The following is a 20,549-nucleotide window of genomic DNA, read 5'->3' as shown; positions in this document are numbered from 1 at the left end:
TTGTACCAGTGTTGGTCAACTGACTAGATTAATGATCCTAGACTTTTTTTTAAAAGTGTCTATATCAGGTATCTGTGGGTACACAGGAAAACATTCGTTTTTTCAAGAATGAAGTTTTTCTGGAGGGGAAATTATTCCTTATTTCACAGACTGGAATTCAATTTTTCATTCCCCTGTGCTTTGATCATGTGCCGACGCGTTTCGAAACCTGGGCGTTGAGTTCCAGGATTCTCGTCAGGGCTTTTAAATTGTGGCAACGTTGATTTTTTCTGTAATAGATGTGCAACACAACAGTTAAAATTTTATTTTGAGTACTCCTTCCCTTAGTTATCTCATTTTCTTGCTAGTTATATCTGAGAAGCGATAATTGTCTTGTGGCCGCACGATGAGCTTTCTCTTGTTTGTTTTTTTTTATTTCTGTTGGAAGGCAAAAAAACCTGTCAAGAATGTGGATTTGCAATGCCTTGTTTAAAAGGACTTTCATAACCCAAAGATACGAGCGGCCCTACTTAAGAACGCCACAAACGCAGGTACTTAAATATTCAAATTTATTGAAACAGAGAGTATAGCGCCATGTAAAGTTCATTACAATATAAGGTACCATAATAAACCCACATGTCTTGTAGGACTTGATGCACACATCTTGCCGCGAGAAGCAGTAAAAAGATAAGGAAGAAGTCTAAAAGATACGAAACAGCAAAAAGACATGAAAGTCCTTTTAAACAAGGCATTGCAAATCGACATTCTTGACAGGTTTTTTTTGCCTTCCAACAGAAATAAAAAACCCCGAGCAAGAGAAAGCTCATCGTGCGGCCACTCAAAACTTGATGGGAAGACAATTATCGCTTCTCAGGTATAACTAGCAATAAAATGAGAACTTAGGAAAGGAGTACTCAAGATAAAATTTTAACTGTTGTGTTGCACATCCATTACAGAAAAAATCAACGTTGCCACAATTTAAAAGCCCTGACGAGAATCCTGTAACTCAACGCCCAGGTTTCGAAACGCGTCGGCACATGATCAAAGCACAGAGGAATGAAGAATTGAATTCCAGTCTGTGAAATAAGTAATAATTTTCCTTCCAGAAAAACTTAATTCTTGAAAAAACAAATTTTTCCCTGTGTACCCACAGATACCTGATATAGACACGTTAAAAAAACAGTCTAGGATCATTAATCTAGTCAGTTGACCAGCATTGGTACAAAAATACGCATGTATTGGATGTAGTTTTCTTTTGTTTTATATAAATGTTTAATGCAATGTAATATGTATGGTATGTTTTATTATTAATGTATATCTAGAATGTTTTGTAAATTGGTTATAAAACAGATATGACCAGACACTTGTCTTTTTCATACTGAAATGAACTAATGAAAAACAAGAAAAACTTAAAAAGTAAAAGATATAAATAAAATACCGGTACAAACAAAAAGTAATGCGTTTGTCCATAAAGCAACATTGTGAATGCTTACGAAGAAAGTGAGGTATAGGCTTGCTTATTCCCTTTTTTGAAAACGATAATACGGCCCTGCCTAAAAAATCTCGTCCCTTTGGCCTAACTCCCCTTTTATCTACACTTTCTAAAAGTGCCATTTTCAAACACACAATTTAAAAACCTACTTCACTAACATAAGTATTTTTAAACTCTGAGTTCAGGGAGCACAAACTCCAAATCTCTAGCTTTTCCCAATTGAAAGTTATACTTGTAAGATGTTACAGGGCAGCTGCAGTGATTACCTATGGGAGAGATAGTCCTTGCAATAGTGAAAAATGAAATTGGCAGTATTTCACTATCAGGACATGTAAAACGCACCAGTACCTTCCACATACACTGCACCCTGCGCATGGGGCTAACTTGGGCCTACCTTAGGGTCACCTTACATGTAGAAAAAGGGGAAGGGTTGGGCCTGGCAAGTGGGTGCACTTTCTGCGTCGACATGGCAGTTTAAAACTGTACTTACAGGCACTGCAGTGGCAGGCTTGAGACATGCTTACAAGGCTACTCATGTGGGTGGCACAATCAGTGCTGCAGGTCCACTAGTAGCATTTGATTTACAGGCCCTGGGCACACACAGTGCTCTTTACTAGGGACTTACCAGTAAATCAAATATACCAATCATGGATAACCAATCAGAATCACAAATTACACAGAGAGCATAAGCTCTTTAGCACTGATTATCAGTGGTAAAGTGCCCAGAGTCGTAAAGCCAAGAAAAAGCAGTCAGAGTAAATAGGAGGAAGAAGGCAAAAAGAGTGAGGATAACTCTGTAAAAAGAGCCAGGTCCAGCTATGTTTTTTTCAGATTTTGCTTCTTCCTCAGCCATTCTAGCTATCAGCTTTCCCAGCTGTCTCACTCACTCTCCCCCCCCCTACTTGCTCTGTCTCTCTCTTTCTCGCTCCCTTTTTTCTAGAGGTTACTACATGCCACACTTTTCTTCTTTTGTCTTTCCCTGGCACCTTCTGTTTTACTTTTTAAACTATTTATAAACTTAGCAGTATCCATCTCCTGTGCCTTTCTTCTTCAATTGTAGTCCCTGTCTCCTCAGTTAATCTACCCTGCCCACTTAGATAACTTGTTTGGTGGGATGCTGTCCTCTTGCTTCAGTCAAGGGCCTGATGTGTTAGCACTGTCCTTGAAAGTAAGACATTGACTCTCTATTTTCCCGTTAGGAGGTCTGTGAAGCTGCAGAGGATACAATTTTAGATCTCATTGATTATAGTCATCGGAAAGTGGCCATGCTGGCAGCTCGTAGCATCAATGGTGACACTCCAAAACACGGCAGACTCATACCAGAAGATCTTAGCAGCAAATCAAGCTTGCAGGTATGTGAACATACAGAGGGGATACTGATTGAGAATTGGGTGGGAAAAGAAGAGGGTAGAGAAAGGAAACAATTAGCAAAAGCTGCATTGATAAATTGAGAAACCTGAGGTGTAAATCCAAACTTGCGTGACTTCATCCAAATACTGCTCCCAGGAAGCCAAAAGTATTGTACGGAACTATGAATGTACAGCTAATACTTAGGGGAAAATTCAATTTATTTTTTATTTTTGAGGAACTATGGCTTCCATACAGAGGCACAGTTGAAAAATCTCTTCTTCAGTGAGTCACAGTTTGGAAACTCATTCATATGGGAGCTGGGCAAATGTTGCTACAGATACCGTAGAATAGCAAGTTGCTATTCCTAATGTGGGGTAAATGGCACTGCTCCAAATGTTAAAGATTTATAAACAATTCATTTTTGCTTAGGTATGTCAAATAATCATTTCAGAGTTACAAAATCAAGAATGTGGGCCTAATGGCCTAAGCATGGAATAAAATATAACATTTTCCAATATTTCATGTAAACTCCATTCTACATCATTAACATGTCACTCATCATGCTCTGTAAGCGGAGCGTTTAGGGCGGAGTTCGAATACGGGTAAAGTTAAGGCTTAAAAATGTTAAACTAATTTAAAATATTAAAAGTTACAATTAGTATTAATGTAATTGATAAACTGTTAACAAACACTGATTTATTGCACATAAATAATGTTTAATTTAGGGTTAGTATCACAGCAAGGATAAAGACAAGTCATTAAATAAATGTGATTAAAAAATAAAATGTTAGGGAAGGTATATTTGCTAGATCAAGGATAATTAAATAAAATACCCTTTAATGAACATAAAATAAAAGATACAATTACAGTTTAAAAAATATCTTAAGACAAATATTACAAACATTAATTAAAAAATTAAGGTAGTACTTGGGTCGATGGGGTGGGATTGGGATAGCGAAAAAACAAAATAAATGTACTAGAACAATGTGGTGATTTTTGATGTAAGGCATTGATGTAGCGATATGTCAATGTACTGATGCCAACAGACAATGTTAAAGGCAGCTCCCTAAGAAGAATTACAACGTCTTTTCTAGTGCTCAGGCTGACTACAATAACCCTTAAAATATGGAGCTTTTCTATTAGAATTGTCCAATCGGCTCAGTTACAAGCCTAAGTTTCATGCCATGTCCAGGTATTGACAGTGCCTCTCAAAGATTTACCAGCAAAGGGATATAATGTCCCCACAATTTAGGGGTTTTCTTATGGCAGACATTCTTGAGGATATTTCGGGATTTTTTTATTATTTGTAGGCCATAAACTCTTTGATAGGAGTAAAATACTGTTTAAAAGATATCCATGATATCTTTTTACGACGGTTGATCTAGGTTAGGAGCAAACAAGAAATCATAACAGGTAGGCAGGAAACAATCTAATATTTTTCTGACAAGTTTCTATATGTTGCCTTTTCCTTTAGGAGCTGCAGCAGCAGGCCAATGTGCTAGAATTTGATATCTCATTGAAGGCTCTTTCTGTTCTCCGGTACATCACTGATCACATAGACAGGTGAGCTACAGTACTTTGGGTGATCTTTAAAATTTCTGATTCTCTTATCCATAGTCTGGTGTTGGGTTTATATTTTCTAAATGGGTCAGAAACTACAAATATGGCCTTGCTTTGTATTAATAGCACAGAAAGATACAATGCTGAATATATTTGCATCTCCAAAGCAATGGCAGCATCCTGATTCAAGAACGGTGTCTCTCTACCTGGAATTACCATATAGACGTAGGCATTTGAGGCACTTTATACCTTCATGTATTAAGGGAATAAGATGCCCATCACCCTCTATTGTGACTGATTCAACTTAGAGAGACTGTAGTCACATTGTCCCCAGTGTCAGAAATGGCTACCGCTGATCCTAGCCTACAGCACATACTGCAGTGGAGTGATGCAGAATCCCATGCATATCTTTAGTTTGGCACTCCCTGTCTGATATCAGGAAGTAAGGTAGGAGAATTTTTGCTGTTGGTTGATCACACCAATTCTCTGTATCATGAATACAAGGGGCTTATTTATTTGCAATGAGCTTTCAAAAAAAATCATAAATTATTGCCCTACTTATATTTCTGTGCAGCTCTTTATCGTCACTAGGTGGGTCCACCGCTCAAGCATGACACCTACATTAATTACTGTCCTTAGACTATACTTACGTTCAGTGGAGGAACCTTGCAACACTTTACAATTGTGTTTTAGTCCAACCATGTGACAGTTTATTCATTTGTAATTGGACAATATAGCTTGAGAAGGCCCTAGTAACTCAATGTGGAAGAATCCTTAGTTTCTTTAATCCCACTTCCCTAGAAAGGAATTCCCCCACATACTCCAGAGAAAAAATGAGGGAAAAGGGCTAAAGTTGATTGTGAAGAGACCTTCAAGCTGAAAGTGTCTTACCCTCTGAAACTGTGCTGTTTATATTTTAAAGAACATTGCACTGGGCCAGTGGGGATTATCATGATCCATTGCAGCTCTGAATCCAAGAACCTACTATAATTCATGTAAATCTAGTCTTCATGTCTTTCTCAGGTTCAAGTGACTATGTTAACTATGAGTAGATCCTGATGAAGTGACAAATTATCAACAGCTAGCTCAGTTGCGAAATATGCGTTGACCAATTAAGTTCTTAAAATCAATTCTTTATTTTTAAATTCATTATCCATTTCAAATTCAGAGTATAATTAGAATTTATTTAACCTCAACTTATTGATGTCAACCACCTGTACTTTATAAAATTAAACTCATTGTCTTATATGTTCCTTTCTTCTTCTATGGCCACAGTGACATATTTACAATCACTATTTTCAATATATTTTGGTGTTACAATATTTTCTTCTCATTCGTATTCAACGTCAACCTCTTTAAAGGCATCAACGAGGTTCTTTCCACCTGTTAAGAGTGCTTCTGTGTTGAAACAACATTTCAACAGTTGTTGAGGCCAAATACCTTTTCAGCTTCCAGTTTTTGAAATCTCTTTATTATGCAAGATCACAGTATAGCACAAAATAAGAGCATACAATGTATAACTTGCTGTACAAGTACACTTTGAAAACATCTCGCAAAAATAAAAAATCAGATATTCACACCCGCCCCAAAGAAAGCAAGAAAGAATGGGCGAAGAGAACAGAGACACTAAAGATACGTTATAGAAGAACAACACAAATAGAGTACACCAATATTCCTCCACTAAATACAGGATGAATCGTCACACAGCACTCAGTTCAAACTTTGTCAAAGTTATGCTTTATCTGTGAGATGGCTCCAAGCTTCTCTCCCACCTCTGCCTTTTACTTGCTAACAGTTCCTATTTTATACTCTAAAATTAATCTGTATTCCTCTGCCGACTCCGATCAGGCATTTGTGTTTTCTGAATGATGAATCCCTCTGTGCTGCAGCAGCTGTGGTTTCTTTCTCTATGTGAAGAATTTATCAGTTCTATAGTCACAGTTCCAGCACCAGAGTCTATCTTGTCAAATTCTTGGAAACTATTTGTACTTCCAAGGAGTCAGCACCCAGGTTGAATTCACTCAGATATCAAAAGAGTATTAGGGTGATCACCTCCGAAGTGGAGTGGCGGGGGTAAAACTCTAACCTTTACCTTCCTTGCAGGGTAATTTAAGTGATCGCCTTGTTGCTCCAACTTAAGCACGGGGTTATATTTCTGGTCTTAAAATCCTTAAGTCACTCACCACCTTCCATTAAGATCTGACACGCTCCTCCACAGTAGTGCATGCACCAGCTCCTCTCCTCTCGGGGTTGGTGTGAGTACCGGTACCGGGTGCTGGAACCCGGTCGTAAATGTCGGAACATCCCGTGAGCTTCTTCCCACCAAGAAAATAACTCGCAAACACGAAGATGTGTTATTGGCGATGCGTTTCGACCAGAGCGGTCTTTTTACAATAACTATATATATATATATATATATATATATATATATATATATATTCACTGAGAAAACACCATAGGTTTCAGGGGTGTTATAGTTAGCTGGACTTTTCACTTGTACAAAACCATTGAAATTCCCCCGTTATAGTTAGTTCAGCTAACTATAACTCGCGCGCCCGCAATGCACTGCTGATGACGTCACATATTACATCACTCATGACATGGTCAGTGACATCACTCATGACATCACTGATGACATCTCAAATGACATCACTGATGACATCATCCAGTGAATGTGTGTTTTTCTGAAAATAAATATGTTTTATATATATATATATCTCAAGGTCGATGGAAGAATAAATGGGTATATAAGTGTCTAAATGGATGATTTGTTTTTGAAAAATTGTGTAACTTACTGATTAAGTGTATCATAGTGAATACATGGCTTAGTGAGTAATGTTTAAATATGTAAATATCTGTATCAGTCTCTCACTTTGTGTATAAGTGGCTGCATGGGTTGGTGAGTAGCTACATGGGTGTCTATATAGGTTATTAGTTGGTTTTTTGAGTATCAGTCTGAGTGTCTGCATGGTTCGGTGGGGGGTATTACGTAGTGCATAGGTGCATGAATGAGTGACTCACTGTTTGTATGTGTTGAAGACGACAGCATGTGTGCAGGACTGTATGGGTGGATGAGTGTGTGTATGGGTGTGTTAGTGAGTGAATGACTGTCTCAATAGTGTCTTTATGAGTAACTACATATGTTTTAAACTAGTATATGTGACTATTGGTGTATATAAGTGAGTATATGTGAGAGTGAGAGATTGAAAGAGTTCCTGTATGAATAAGTATGTGTTTCTATAGGTGATTGTTTAAAAGACTAAGTATGTGTAAGTTTCCGTAGAATTAAGTGTGGTGGTGTGTGTATAACTGTATATGCAAGTAAATGTGTTGGAAACCGGGCAACCGGGTTAGCAGTCACCAGGTTCCCAGCACAACGGTAGCTTGGCTCGAGCGGTTGGGGTACAGGCACCGCGTTAAGCGTACGTCACACCCTCACAATAACCATGCGTTCATCCGTTCCAAAAACGACACTACACCGTAAAAATTATGAAAGAAAGTAGTGTGTCTTTATCTTATTTTCTCTTAGTTGCAGGGTTCATAAAATAAATACAAGACAATAAGATTCTCCTTTAAAAGGGCAGGTCAAATAAATAATACCACAGTGGGGTTTCAATAAATAGGATCAGGTCATAAATAAGCAAGGAATACATAGGGGTGCAATAAATACAAATGGCTAATAAATACTGTCAGACAATAAATACAATGCAGGAATAAATACAGTCAGACAATAAATACAGTCAATAAATAAAGCACCTTCAATAACTTAAATAACACAATTAATGACAATTACAGTTCACATCGCTTTCCTGAGGTAGTTTGGTTTTACTATGCCCAAGTACAGCTTGTGGTCATTTGGATGACATGGGGGGTGTCCCACCTAGATTGGTCAAGGCTGGGCCTGAACTGAGGTAGAATAAGGGTAACCTAAGGATCTGGCTCTCCCAAAATACACAACCCCTCACAGAGGTCACTGCACCAGTCTCAGTTCACCCCTGGCACTCCCAGGCTGGTTCTAACACCCCTCTAGCCCCTAGAATGGTCTTTTAGGGCTCCACAGGGCCTCAGACGCCCCCTCTACCACTTACTGCCCTTTTCACGATGATCGGCTCCGCTCGGCGCCGTGTCGATGTCGTGAGGCGGCTCCGGCTCGATGTCGCTGGGCGGCTCCGGTTCGGTGTCGCTGGGCGGCTTCGGATCGATGTCGCTGGGCTGTTCTGGATCGATGTCGCTGGGCGGCCTCGGCTCGATGTCGCTGGGCTGTTCCGGATCGATGTCGCTGGGCGGCCTCGGCTCGATGTCGCTGGGCTGCTCCGGCTCGATGTCGCCTTCCGGCGTCGCAGGGTCACGGTCTCCCCGCTTCCGGGTGTCTCCGGAGTGCGACCTCCACTCCCCACCTCCGGCGCGCTTCACCTCAGATTCCGGCGTCTCCGGAGTGCGATCTCCACTCCCGACCTCCGGCGCGCTTCACCTCGATCTCCGGCGACTCCGGAGTGCGATCTCCACTCCTGACCTCCGGCGCGCTTCACCTCGACCTCAGGTGACTCCTTACTCGACCTCCGGTGCCTCTCCACGACCTCCGTCGGCGCCCTCTCTCGACCTCTGACGGCTCCGGGTACGACGTCTGCTTTCTGTCAGCGTCGCTTCTCCACCTCAGGCCTCAGGTCTCCAGGCTTCTCGACGTCAGGACTCCAGGAGGACACTGCTAAACAGGTCAGGAGCTTGCTGGTCTTCTTCTTTAAGGCCTCTTCACAATATTTAGGTCCTTAAGATGGGTTTTCTGGTCTTGGTCCCACACAGGGCTCTAGGCTGGGCTTGGTCAGTAGGGACTAGCATCAAGGGTGGGTTTCTGGACCCCACTCCAAGCACTGGTTTCCACCCCTGCTGCCTTACTCCGACCTCCTTCTGAACTGGTCCTCTCTCCTCTCTAGTCAGATGCCAACTGCCACTCTGAGATGGCCTCCCAACATTCTAAACTGCCTCTCACTGTCACAGGGTTCCAGAATGTTACAGAAGGTTCTAGAAATCTCCAGTGGGTTCTGATGATGTCACAGGTGACAATGGGTGGCCACCATTTTGTGTCTCAGGCCCTCAGACAGAAGTTCCAGGGGTAGGGAAAATGGCTCCCTGACCCTGCATCAACACTAAAAAGTCTGGTGGTTCCCAAAAAGGAAAAATTATAACAGGGTTTGAGGCAAAAGTGGGACAAAATAAATAATGATGAGGAGGGACCACCCAAAGGGCTGACAGGTCTAACAAAATGTATGTTTGATTCTTTATTAGCATGAGTGACTATGTGTGTGAGTAACTCTATGGATGAGTGGCATTGTGTAACAGGATGTATAGGTGTATGAGTACATATGATGAGTGAGTACATGTATGAGTGACTGTATAGGACTGTTGGTGAATGAGTGGATGTGTATGTGGATCTTAGAATTACTGAAGAGGTTGTTGTAACTGGTATTGGTATGTCCATTGTTTTGAAAATTTTAGTCTCTATTTTTGAATGTGTGTATCAAAGGTTATATTAGGGTGAGAGGAGGTCTGCCACTCTATCACAAGGATGATGTCATCAGTGATGTCATGAGTGATGTCACTGACCATGTCATGAGTGATGTAATATGTGACGTCATCAGCAGTGCATTGCGGGCGCGCGAGTTATAGTTAGCTGAACTAACTATAACGGGGGAATTTCAATGGTTTTGTACAAGTGAAAAGTCCAGCTAACTATAACACCCCTGAAACCTATGGTTTTTTCAGTGAATTTCTGAGGTTTTTAAATGCTAATTCCTAACTATAACGTGCCTGAAACCTATGGTTTTTTCTGTGAATTTCAAAGGTTTTTTAAATGCTAATTTCTAACTATGCCTACAGAGATAGGACATGTGAAACAAGAAGAAAAAATGCACAGAAAGAAAAAAAAGAAGTGCAGAAAGAAGCAACAGAAGTCCTCAAAGACGAAGAAAAGTGCAGGAAGAAGGATAACGTGCAGAAAGAACAAAAAGAAGAGCAGAAAGAAACCTTGTTGCAAAATCATCCTGTACCCTCAACTTTTTCAGACGGATACTGGTGGTAACTGAGTCTGACTAACCAGTCCTAGAGCCAGTGCTATGTTAAAAGACACTTAGAATACAGTGAAAACACCTACATACACTAGGGAACACTATGCGTTGGGGTCCCCCTGTGATTAGCATGACCTCCTCTGTAAGCCCCTCGTATATAATAGGGCAGGGGGATTAAAACTACCTCTTAAACCAGGCCACAGGGCGTTTTTGCACACGTTAACTCAGGCCCCGTCCCCTCCCTTCACCACTGTGTAAACACACCCTGTGTCCGTTTTTAGTTGGGAGATTAAGTTCATTTGAATCCTGAGGGTCCCTAGGGTCCAACTAGCCCACTAGGTACCTCCAGTAAGTGCCACAGAGCTGCATTGCATAGAGGTGTAAAAAGTGGCACGGCCTGGACCACCTCTCTGCAGTGCAGCTCAGTGGCGCTTACTGGAAGCACTTGGTGGGCTAGTTAGCCCCCAGGGGCCCTCAGTATTGAAGGGAAATTATATCCCCAATTTAAAATGTGCCATAGTGCGTGTTTGCACACGTCACCTCAGGCCCCGCCCCCTCCCTTCACCACTGTGTAAACGCGCCCTGTGGCTGTTCTAAGTTGAGAGATGAAGTCCCCTTGAATCCTAAGGGTCCCTAGGGTCAAACTAGACCACTAGGTACCTCCAGTAAGCGCCACAGAGCTGCGTTGCAGAGAGGTGTAAAAAGGAGCTTGGCCTCAGAACACCTGTCTGCAGCACAGCTCCCTGGCGCATACTGGAGATGCCTGTTGGCCTAGTTGGCCCTCAGGGACCCTCAGTGTTGAAGAGGAATTAATTCCCCAACTTACAATTCGCCAGGGGGCGCGTTTGCAGAGTGCTGCAAGGAGGGGGCGTGGCCTCCGGCACGATGCCAGTCTTTTATTTATTTTAATTTTTTAAGAAGGGGGGCTGTGTGGTTCCCCTTCTTATTCTAATTTATTGGCCCTGATGACCCCATCCCCCAGGGCCTGTCTCCTAATTATATTTTTTTGACCCCAATCCCCAGGGCCGGCCACTGTTTTTTATTATTTTAAAAAAATATATATTTATAGACACACCTAGGACATGCTGGACAAACCGTACGTACCTATCACCATGACGATTTGCGTGATATTCATTAAAAGGCGACTATGCATACAATGAATCCACGTGGAATGTATTTACACCACTAGTGAAGCTCTGACATGTCTGATGCCCTACCGTGCCTAATCCCGGTAGACACCCTTGTCGTTTATTTATACAAACATGGGTAGCTATTGACGGGCACATTTAATACACATGCACACCAAGCCATTCAAAGGGGATTCGATAAAAATTCGACCAAAACTATGCAAGAAACCCCCCTCACGGTCAATAAAACACACATCCACTGCTGGATGTGTAATACTTTTTATTTTACTCTCTGGAAAGGGGACGAACATCACTTGAGAATCACAGCGCGCTCCTGGCAGAGCCCAATGCTGTGTTACACCCACCATTGCCTGCTGAGTGCCACACACCTCTGTGTTGTATTCCACTAGCTAGTGCATATGCTATGACACTCTCTAGCCCATGTGCACTGTAACACCACCCCGTGAATATGTCATGCCACACTTGTCTTCGCACGGGTTATATTGCCCCATCTAACGTGCCTTCCTCGATGCCTATGTTATAACGCACAGTGCTATGCCATACATATTACAATCTGGGATCCATATCTTTGTCACAGTGCATATGCAACGTTACACTCCCCAGCACATATTTTATATTACAACTTTAGAGACTAGTTAGGTTACACAACACTGCCCTGTGCATATTACACTCCAAGGCGCATATCGCATAGCACGCGCTAGTGCCTGTGCTATCTCGCGCTCTCCAATGAATCTGTCATTGCGCACAATGTATTGCATAATATATTTCACGCCGGTTCATCTTATATCACACTTTTTGGTGCATAGTTTATACCATACACTATATCTAGTTTTCATTTTCAATCGTGCTCTCAGGACTATGTTCTATATAACACTGTGTTCACCTACCCTTTTCACGGGCATTACATTTTGCGATAGGGGGTGGAGGGTCAGGGGGTGTTTCTGCCAAGTGAGCCCGGAGTCACAGTCACAAACGTCCTCTTCTTCCTGAATAAAAGTGAGACTATGCTGCATACTTGTTCATATTTTAAGTAGTTCGCACAGACACACGTTTTAAAAACAATAAAGTTCCTAATACCCGCCTTCTCTGAACAGTTAGCTTGCTGCCCCATCTCCCTCCTCCCTATCCTCTGTTGTGTGAATCCATGGACTAGCCTCCTCCCTCCTGCCATGCATGGTCTGATGTGCTGCCACTGCCCTCAATTTAGTATGATGTACCAGTCCACTCCTCCTGCCCTCCATTGGCCAATTCTATGCCCCATCATTGACTTCCTGCTTAAACTCTGTGCTTAGCTTGCTGCCTCTATTCTCCTTCCCCCTGCCCTCCGATGTCTTTGTGCATGCCCCTGCTCCATCCTTTTTGCCCACCATGTTCCATGGACCTGCCACTCCTATCTACTCTGAGTGTTCTCTTGAGCTGCCACTCCCCTCCCACCTGCCTAGCATTGTCAGATGACTGTAACCTGTCCCTGCCACCTCCACCCTGCCTGTCCACATGCCATGCCCCTATCCTCTTCCTCCTGTCCTACATGGTCCATTGTACTGCCACACCCTTCTGCCCTCCCTGGTCTGTTGTGCTGCAACTGCTCCTCCTGCCTGCCCCATGCGGTCTGTTGTGAGGCCCCTTCCCCTGAACTTTCTTGTCTGTGCACAGGTCCTGACCCTCCCTTCTATCCTCAATCGTCCTTTGTGCATGCCCCTGCACCCTCCTTCTTGCCCATCATAGCCATTGTGCTGCCACTAACCCTCCCACTTGCCATGAATGGTCTTCTGTGCTGCCATGGCCCCTCCCACCTTCCCTGTGTGGTCTGTTAGCTGCCCCTGACCCCCTCCCACCTTCCCTCCATGGTCTGTGTGTATGCCATCACAGTCTCAGTGTTGCTCTTCATGGCGTGTCTTGCTTCTAGTGCCCATCCTGCCTGACCTCCATGGCTATCTTGCTGCTCCTGCCCTGCCCCCTTGCCCCCAGCCCTCTGTTTACATGTGCAGACCCCTACTCCCTCCCTCCTGGCTTGTCTGTTCCATTGTAATGCCCCTGATCCATCCCTCCTGCCCTTTATGGTCTGTTATGCTGCAGCTTTCTCTCCTGTCTGTCCATTATGGTCAGCTAGCTACCATTGCCTCTTGCCCCTCTGTTTTCTGTTGTCCATGTGCATGGTCCTGTCCCCTACCTCTTGCTTTCTATGGATTGTTGTGCTGCACTCCCGTCCCACATGCCCTGTGTGGTGTATTGTGCTGCTGCAAACCCTGATGCCTGCCCTGCAGGGTCAGTTTGGTGCACCTCTCCATGTCCCTCCTGTCCTCTGTTATCCAAGTCCATGTCCCTACCCCATTTCCTTCCATGATCCAATGTACCATACTTGCGAACATTTTGAACTTGGTAAGAGGGAGATTTTGAAAAAAAACTGGGGTATTGATTTTCCCCTTTGAGTTACATTGAAAAAGAGGAGATTGTAGACAGGAGACAGATCAAATAAAGCCCATTTGAGCTTAAAAACATTGGACGTTTCCTGGCTGAATCGGGTCTGTTGGCATGTATGGTTGTACTACCATTGCCTCTTCCTTCTGCCCACAATGGTCTATTACATTGCCACAGCCTCTCTTGCAAGTCCTGTATTGTTGGTTTGTTGCCCCTGCCCCCCTTTCCACTGCCCTCCACAGTCTGTTGTGCTGCCACGGCCCTTCCTGCCTGCTCAGTGTGGTTAAATTGTTGCCTTTGCACCCTCCTACCTGCCTTCAATGTTCAGAGTCCGTGCCCCTGGCCTCTGCCTCTCAACAGTATCCCAATGAACAACTAGATTGCTAACATTCTATATTTATTACAAAAGTGTGGAACGCTTGACGTCATCTTGATGTAATCAAAACTGTAATACCGAGAGAATTTCCTTTAGAAATTACATATATGAGAGGGTCTTATTTGCATCAAAATTATGGTTAGTGCTCTAAAAAACTAAAATGAGGACATATTTTCTGAGTTTTCAAATAGCGACAAAGAACTTTTAAATTATTTGTAATCTTTATGTTTTTTTATCCAGTTGACCACTTGATTAAATGTTGCACTTAGGGGAGAGGATGTGGTGTTACTTCCAGAGCTGCAGACTTTGCAACTGGTGAACCAGGTTGGAGTTTCTGCTTCAGCTCAACATTCTGTGATTCTGGTCAAATCACTTAATCTCCCCATGTCTACAACCAACATGAATTTGATCTTGTGTGATGTAACCAATGCTCATGTAAAGCACTCCAATGCCTGACAAATCTGCACTATATAAAACTGCAAATACACAAAAAATAAGTGTTTGGCACACTTCTGTCATTGGGCTACATGTGGGCTACATCTGGGTGATATTTGTGCTTCATTTGGGCTCTTTTGTCTCTGGTGGCCATCTTGGGAGATTTATTTGTTATGAAGTTTCCTAATTTCCTCATTTACTGCAGTCTCCTCAGTAGGAAATGCTTTCAGTTTTTTACTTTGATTCCATCAAGAAAGTATTCAGATATGTCACACATTTGCCATAATTTCTGAATGTTAGCACTCTAGTTGCTCATTAGATCACTGTAGTAAAGCTACTGCTCACCACGGAAGTCTGCTGCTGGTATTAAAAGTGCATGTTTCAGTCTGCACATCAGAATTTTTTAATGAAATAGAAGAGGATTTGAGAGGTCACTCAAAATGTGCCCTAATTTTTCTTTCTTCAGCACGAATCATAATTTCTATGGCAAAATGAACCCCCTCATTGTGTGCCTTTTTAAATTAAATGTTTTAAGTGTTACCAGTTTATTCCACTCAAGATGGCTTCAGGTGTGCCATACTTTTGTCATAAGTAAGACAGTAAGCGCTCTAGTTGTTCTTAAGAACACCCTGGGAAATTCTGCCATTGGGCTATACTTGGGCTACATCTGGGTGATATTTGGGCTACATTTGGGCTCTTTTGTCTCTGGTGGCCATCTTGGGAGATTTATTTGTTATGAAGTTTCCTAATTTGCTCATTTACTGCAGTCTTCTCAGTAGGAAATACTTTCAATTTTTTACTTTGGTTTCATCAAGAAGGCATTCAGATGTGTCACACATTTGCCATAAATTCTGAATGTTAGCACTCTAGTTGCTCATTAGATCACTGTATTAAAGATACTGCTCACCACGGAAGTCTGCTGCTGGTATTCAAAGTGCATGTTTCAGTCTGCATGTCAGAATTTGTTTATGAAATAGAAGAGGATTTGAGAAGTCAAAATGTGCCCTAATTTTTCTTTCTGCAACACTAATCATAATTTCTATGGCAAAATGAACCCCCTCATGTTGTTCCTTTTTAAATTAAATGTTTTAAGAGTTACCACTTTATTCCAATCAAGATGGCTTCAGGTGTGCAATACGTTTGTCATAAGTAGGACTGTTAGTGCCCTAGTTGTTCTTTAGAACACTCTGGGAAGCTGCAGTAGAACACAAAGGAATCAACTGACAGTCTCTGCCCTTGTTGGATGTACATGTTTTACTGAGAATGTCAGACTTCTTTCTCATTTGACTGAGAAAGATAATGTGAATTTACAGAAAATATGCTCTCAGTTTAGCTTATAGATCACCTTCCAAACCTCTGTGGGAAAAGCATGAGAAAATAGTTTTCTCTCAAACATGATTCATGATATCACAGCAGAAGGCTTTTTCACATGGTAAAATCACCTTAGAACACACCACAATTCCTAAAATGAGTATGGTACCATCAACAAATGATTTATAATGTAACTAAAGTCTTAAAACCTTCTATTAACTGCAATGCTTTTTAATGAGGTGCTATCATGTATATTGGTCCCAAGATGGCTGCCAACACTTTTTGGATGAAGTACTGACAGCCAATCAGATCTCACGATGAGATGTGTGGTTAGGCTCTGCCGAGATATATCTATCTTTTTAACTCTAATTTTCTCAGAAACTACTGAACGGATTTACACCATTTAAGCAAAAGGCATGAGTCTGAACTGAGGACTACCTCTTTGCCAAATTTGGTGTAATTCCGTTCAGCAGTTCGGGCTGTAGCTGCGTCAACAAGTCCTATGGGAAAATGCATGGGGAAAACGTGTTTTGGGACCCCCCTTTTTTCTCGGCCCCCGCTTGACGAATCCCGGTGAAATTTTCAGGATAGGAGCGGACCGGAGCTGGCCAAAAGTTTGGAAAATTTTGCGAAGATTCGTCAATCGGCGCCAACGTTATTCCAAATAGAATGTTGTGGATTTGCTATGGAAAATAGGTCCTAACTATAACTACCTACTGGCGACTGCCAGTAGGTAATATATATATATGAGCGTTACAACAAACAAATGATGGACGGAATGCTGACAATTCAGACATTCTCCCCCAGGGTATGCCCAGACGTGGGTCCCTTGCTCTCCATGCCACTGGAATCAAGCTATCCTGGCTGAAGAGGGGTGAAACCCCGAAACCGGTCCTAGGATGCTTGTTTCCAGTCCAGGGAGGACCTGGCTTGGCAGTTCGGGCTGGACTGTTCCCATGAGGCACAGGGTCAAGACTGATTTGCATATGGCTGGGTTCAAACTGGAACGGCATGGTGAGCAAAAAAACGATGGATTTAGGCCCAGATCTCTGTACTGGGGTGAATGTATGACATTGTTCTGCATTCTGTCCATCAATTGTTGTTTTTGCATTTGTCACCCCGAGAGGGAAGGGTATGCCCAGACGTGGGTCCCTTGCTCTCCATGCCACTGGAATCAAGCTATCCTGGCTGAAGAGGGGTGAAACCCCGAGACCGGTCCTAGGATGCTTGTTTCCAGTCCAGGGAGGACCTGGCTTGGCAGTTCGGGCTGGACTGTTCCCATGAGGCACAGGGTCAAGACTGATTTGCATATGGCTGGGTTCAAACTGGAACGGCTGGTGAGCAAAAAAACGATGGATTTAGGCCCAGATCTCTGTACTGGGGTGAATGTATGACATTGTTCTGCATTCTGTCCATCAATTGTTGTTTTTGCATTTGTCACCCCGAGAGGGAAGGGTATGCCCAGACGTGGGTCCCTTGCTCTCCATGCCACTGGAATCAAGCTATCCTGGCTGAAGAGGGGTGAAACCCCGAAACCGGTCCTAGGATGCTTGTTTCCAGTCCAGGGAGGACCTGGCTTGGCAGTTCGGGCTGGACTGTTCCCATGAGGCACAGGGTCAAGACTGATTTGCATATGGCTGGGTTCAAACTGGAACGGCATGGTGAGCAAAAAAACGATGGATTTAGGCCCAGATCTCTGTACTGGGGTGAATGTATGACATTGTTCTGCATTCTGTCCATCAATTGTTGTTTTTGCAATATATATATATGAACCAGAACCAGTTTGAGTTTGTGTTAATATTGATATTGATGTGTTTATCGATAAAAATGAACTGTCATCCCTAATATTAAAATGACCCATCCAGAACTCCACATCTACCTCGACATGCAAGTATGTAGTCAATCAGGCTCTGCAACCTAGGCCCGAGATCTCTGATTGATGGGTCACAGGTGGGAGGGTGCATGGCTGGCAGGGAAACACACCTGCAGGAAATTCTTGATTATATAGGCACAGCAACATCACAATGGTCAGAGGAGATTGGCCCAAACAAAGCACACATGGTCCGAGGGGATACGTGCGCTTTGGAAAACACCATAAAGTCAGATGCCACATGAGTTAGGAACACATAGCCAATCAGTGCGGAGCACATGTGGTGATCACACGCTCCCCATGCTGGGCTTCTGGACACATTTACAAGGTGATAGGTCTTACAGAATGCAGCAATCATGCAGGCTTGAAGCAAAAGTATTAAAAATATGAGCGCAATCAAGCGCGAGGTTTCTATACATGTCTGTCATCATCTTTCCTGATGCAATAATCAGAGACAGACAAATGAGGAGGCCCTGCCTAGAAACTGCCTCAAAATAAACCATATAAAACAGCAGTTGCACGCCTTACCCATCTACAAAAAGGCAGTGACCACAAATAAATAATCAGCAGCCCTATGCTAGCATGGTCCTTACTGAATTTCTGAGGGGAGCCATGTCTGGATCCTCCCTCACTTCATTGGCTTGCGTCAATACATTTCCACTGTCTGAGCAGATGCATCCATCCTATCTTCTACCATGCTGAACCAGGGGTAAATCAAAATGGACCCCACTGTTCCCAGTATTCAGACTCTCACCCTACCATGGATGTGCTGCACATTCACTAAACATACATGCACCTGACAAGCACTCTAAATGTTAATATAATGATTTGAGGTTCAAGTAACTGTGGAGTTTTACATGAGAGGGGTCTATGAACAACTCTCTCCCTGACACGGGTAAAAATGTCTGAGCACGCTATTTATTCATGAGATCTTGGTACGCTTGCACTTCTACTGTACATGATTCACCCAAGGTGTGGACTGCAATGAAGCCATGTTTGGTGCAACCCTCCAGGTTCCCAGAACAGGTTCAGAACCTTGACTTGACTCCATAGCAATTTCTCTCTGTCCCTCCACCGTTTAAAGTAGACAATTTACTGTGCAAGGCATATAAACATTCTGAGAGACTTGTGTTATAATTAGGTGTTGTATACCCAAGCCCATCTTCACACTCCGATAAGGTAAGGGGAGCTCCTGCGGGTGGCACAGTTTCCTGGCTTCAAGCAGGGTCAACAACCAACTTCAATGCTTCCTTAGCTGTTAAAGACATTAGTGACTCTATTAAAGTGCTGGACTTGATCATGATATCTAGCTCAGAAAGGCTACAAGTGCAGTTTAATGACACATAAAAAGATCAACTTGCCCTCCAAAAGTTTTAATTGGGTGTACACATGTCCAAGCTGACATTCACCATCAGGAATGCCATTGGGTTACTTGTGACGAACTAGAAAGTGGTGCTGCTGATTGATAGTTGAAGTTGCTGTATATTGAGTTGATTTCATTACAGAAGAATTCCGAGTGCTTGTTGCACAGGTTTGCGAGGGGCTGATGTTGCTGGAGGATTCAGTAGGACCTGTGAAATCTTTGATGGTGAAGATTTCCTTGCTGGTGTTTGAGTCGGCATTAATGAGGTCTGCAAGAACTGTGTGCTTTGTGTTCCATATCTGCTGGTGGTCTTTGTGCAGATTTGAAGATGTCTTTATCTATGCTGTCTTGGCTTGTTCTTCACTTGGGCTCCAGTTGCTTGCAGTGGCAGTTAGTCAGCCTGAGCTTCTCTGTTTGCCAGCTGGCCTGTGGTCTGGCTTTTGCCATTGCGGTGTGCTTGAGGGGAGTCAGGAGGTCAGCACATGCAGTGATCCACATGTGGAGTTCTTGATGACTTTCAGCAAGTTGCTGGAGTACTCTTGCCAGTTCACACAGAAGGTGGAAGCCCAGTCCTCTTCAGTGATGCTTGTCAAGCTGCTGTAGGCAGGGTCCGATGTTGGTAGGTCTGTGGTGGTCCAGGATTGGTAAGCTGAAACTGATAAGAGCATGGTCTGTCCAGATCATAGCTGCTGCCTTGTTGACTTGTGATGTTGCTGATTGAGGAGAAAATCGGGGCCAGTATGTGTTCAGCAGTATGGGTGGATTTGGTTATGTGCTGGGTGAGGCCTAGGTTTCTGGGGTTCTCTAGAAGGGCCATAGAGTTTAGGTTAGTGCGGTATTCTAGGTGAAAGTTAAGGTATATGAGGAGGAGGAAGGTGGTGGCTTTCTTCATAAAGGGTGCACCAAATTTTGTGATGCTGTTAGCTAAATAAGTGTGTGGTTCTAGTGATCTTTATATGACGATTCACCCAGAGAAAAGTTAGCTGTGATGTGTATCTTGAATGGGACGTATTCCCTGTAGCTAGTGGGGCTATTTCTGTAGGGGGTGCAGCTGATGGTGTCATTGAATAGGATGGCAACTAAGCCTTTGGTCATGGGCTGATGGTCTTACATGGCACTATATAAACAAAGAGGGGGGACACAGGGAGCTATTGGGAGGTCCAGTGACTCGTGCTCCCAAAGTAG

The 20,549-nt window shown here is 43.1% G+C and overlaps 1 protein-coding gene across 1 annotated transcript in view; it reads left to right on the top strand.

Moving 5' to 3' along the window:
* ZMYND10 (zinc finger MYND-type containing 10) overlaps nucleotides 1-20,549 on the top strand; it is a 306,520-nt gene that overhangs the window by 163,451 nt on the left and 122,520 nt on the right. Inside the window, exons 5-6 of the mRNA XM_085627752.1 lie at nucleotides 2,671-2,823; nucleotides 4,296-4,384. Of these exons, the coding sequence (XP_085483878.1) occupies nucleotides 2,671-2,823; nucleotides 4,296-4,384 (242 nt within the window). The remainder of the gene's footprint in view (nucleotides 1-2,670; nucleotides 2,824-4,295; nucleotides 4,385-20,549) is intronic.

The sequence above is a fragment of the Triturus cristatus genome, chromosome 9 (genome assembly GCF_964204655.1).
Source record: "Triturus cristatus chromosome 9, aTriCri1.1, whole genome shotgun sequence".
Lineage (NCBI taxonomy): Eukaryota > Metazoa > Chordata > Amphibia > Caudata > Salamandridae > Triturus > Triturus cristatus.
This window is presented reverse-complemented; position numbering and strand designations above follow the sequence as displayed.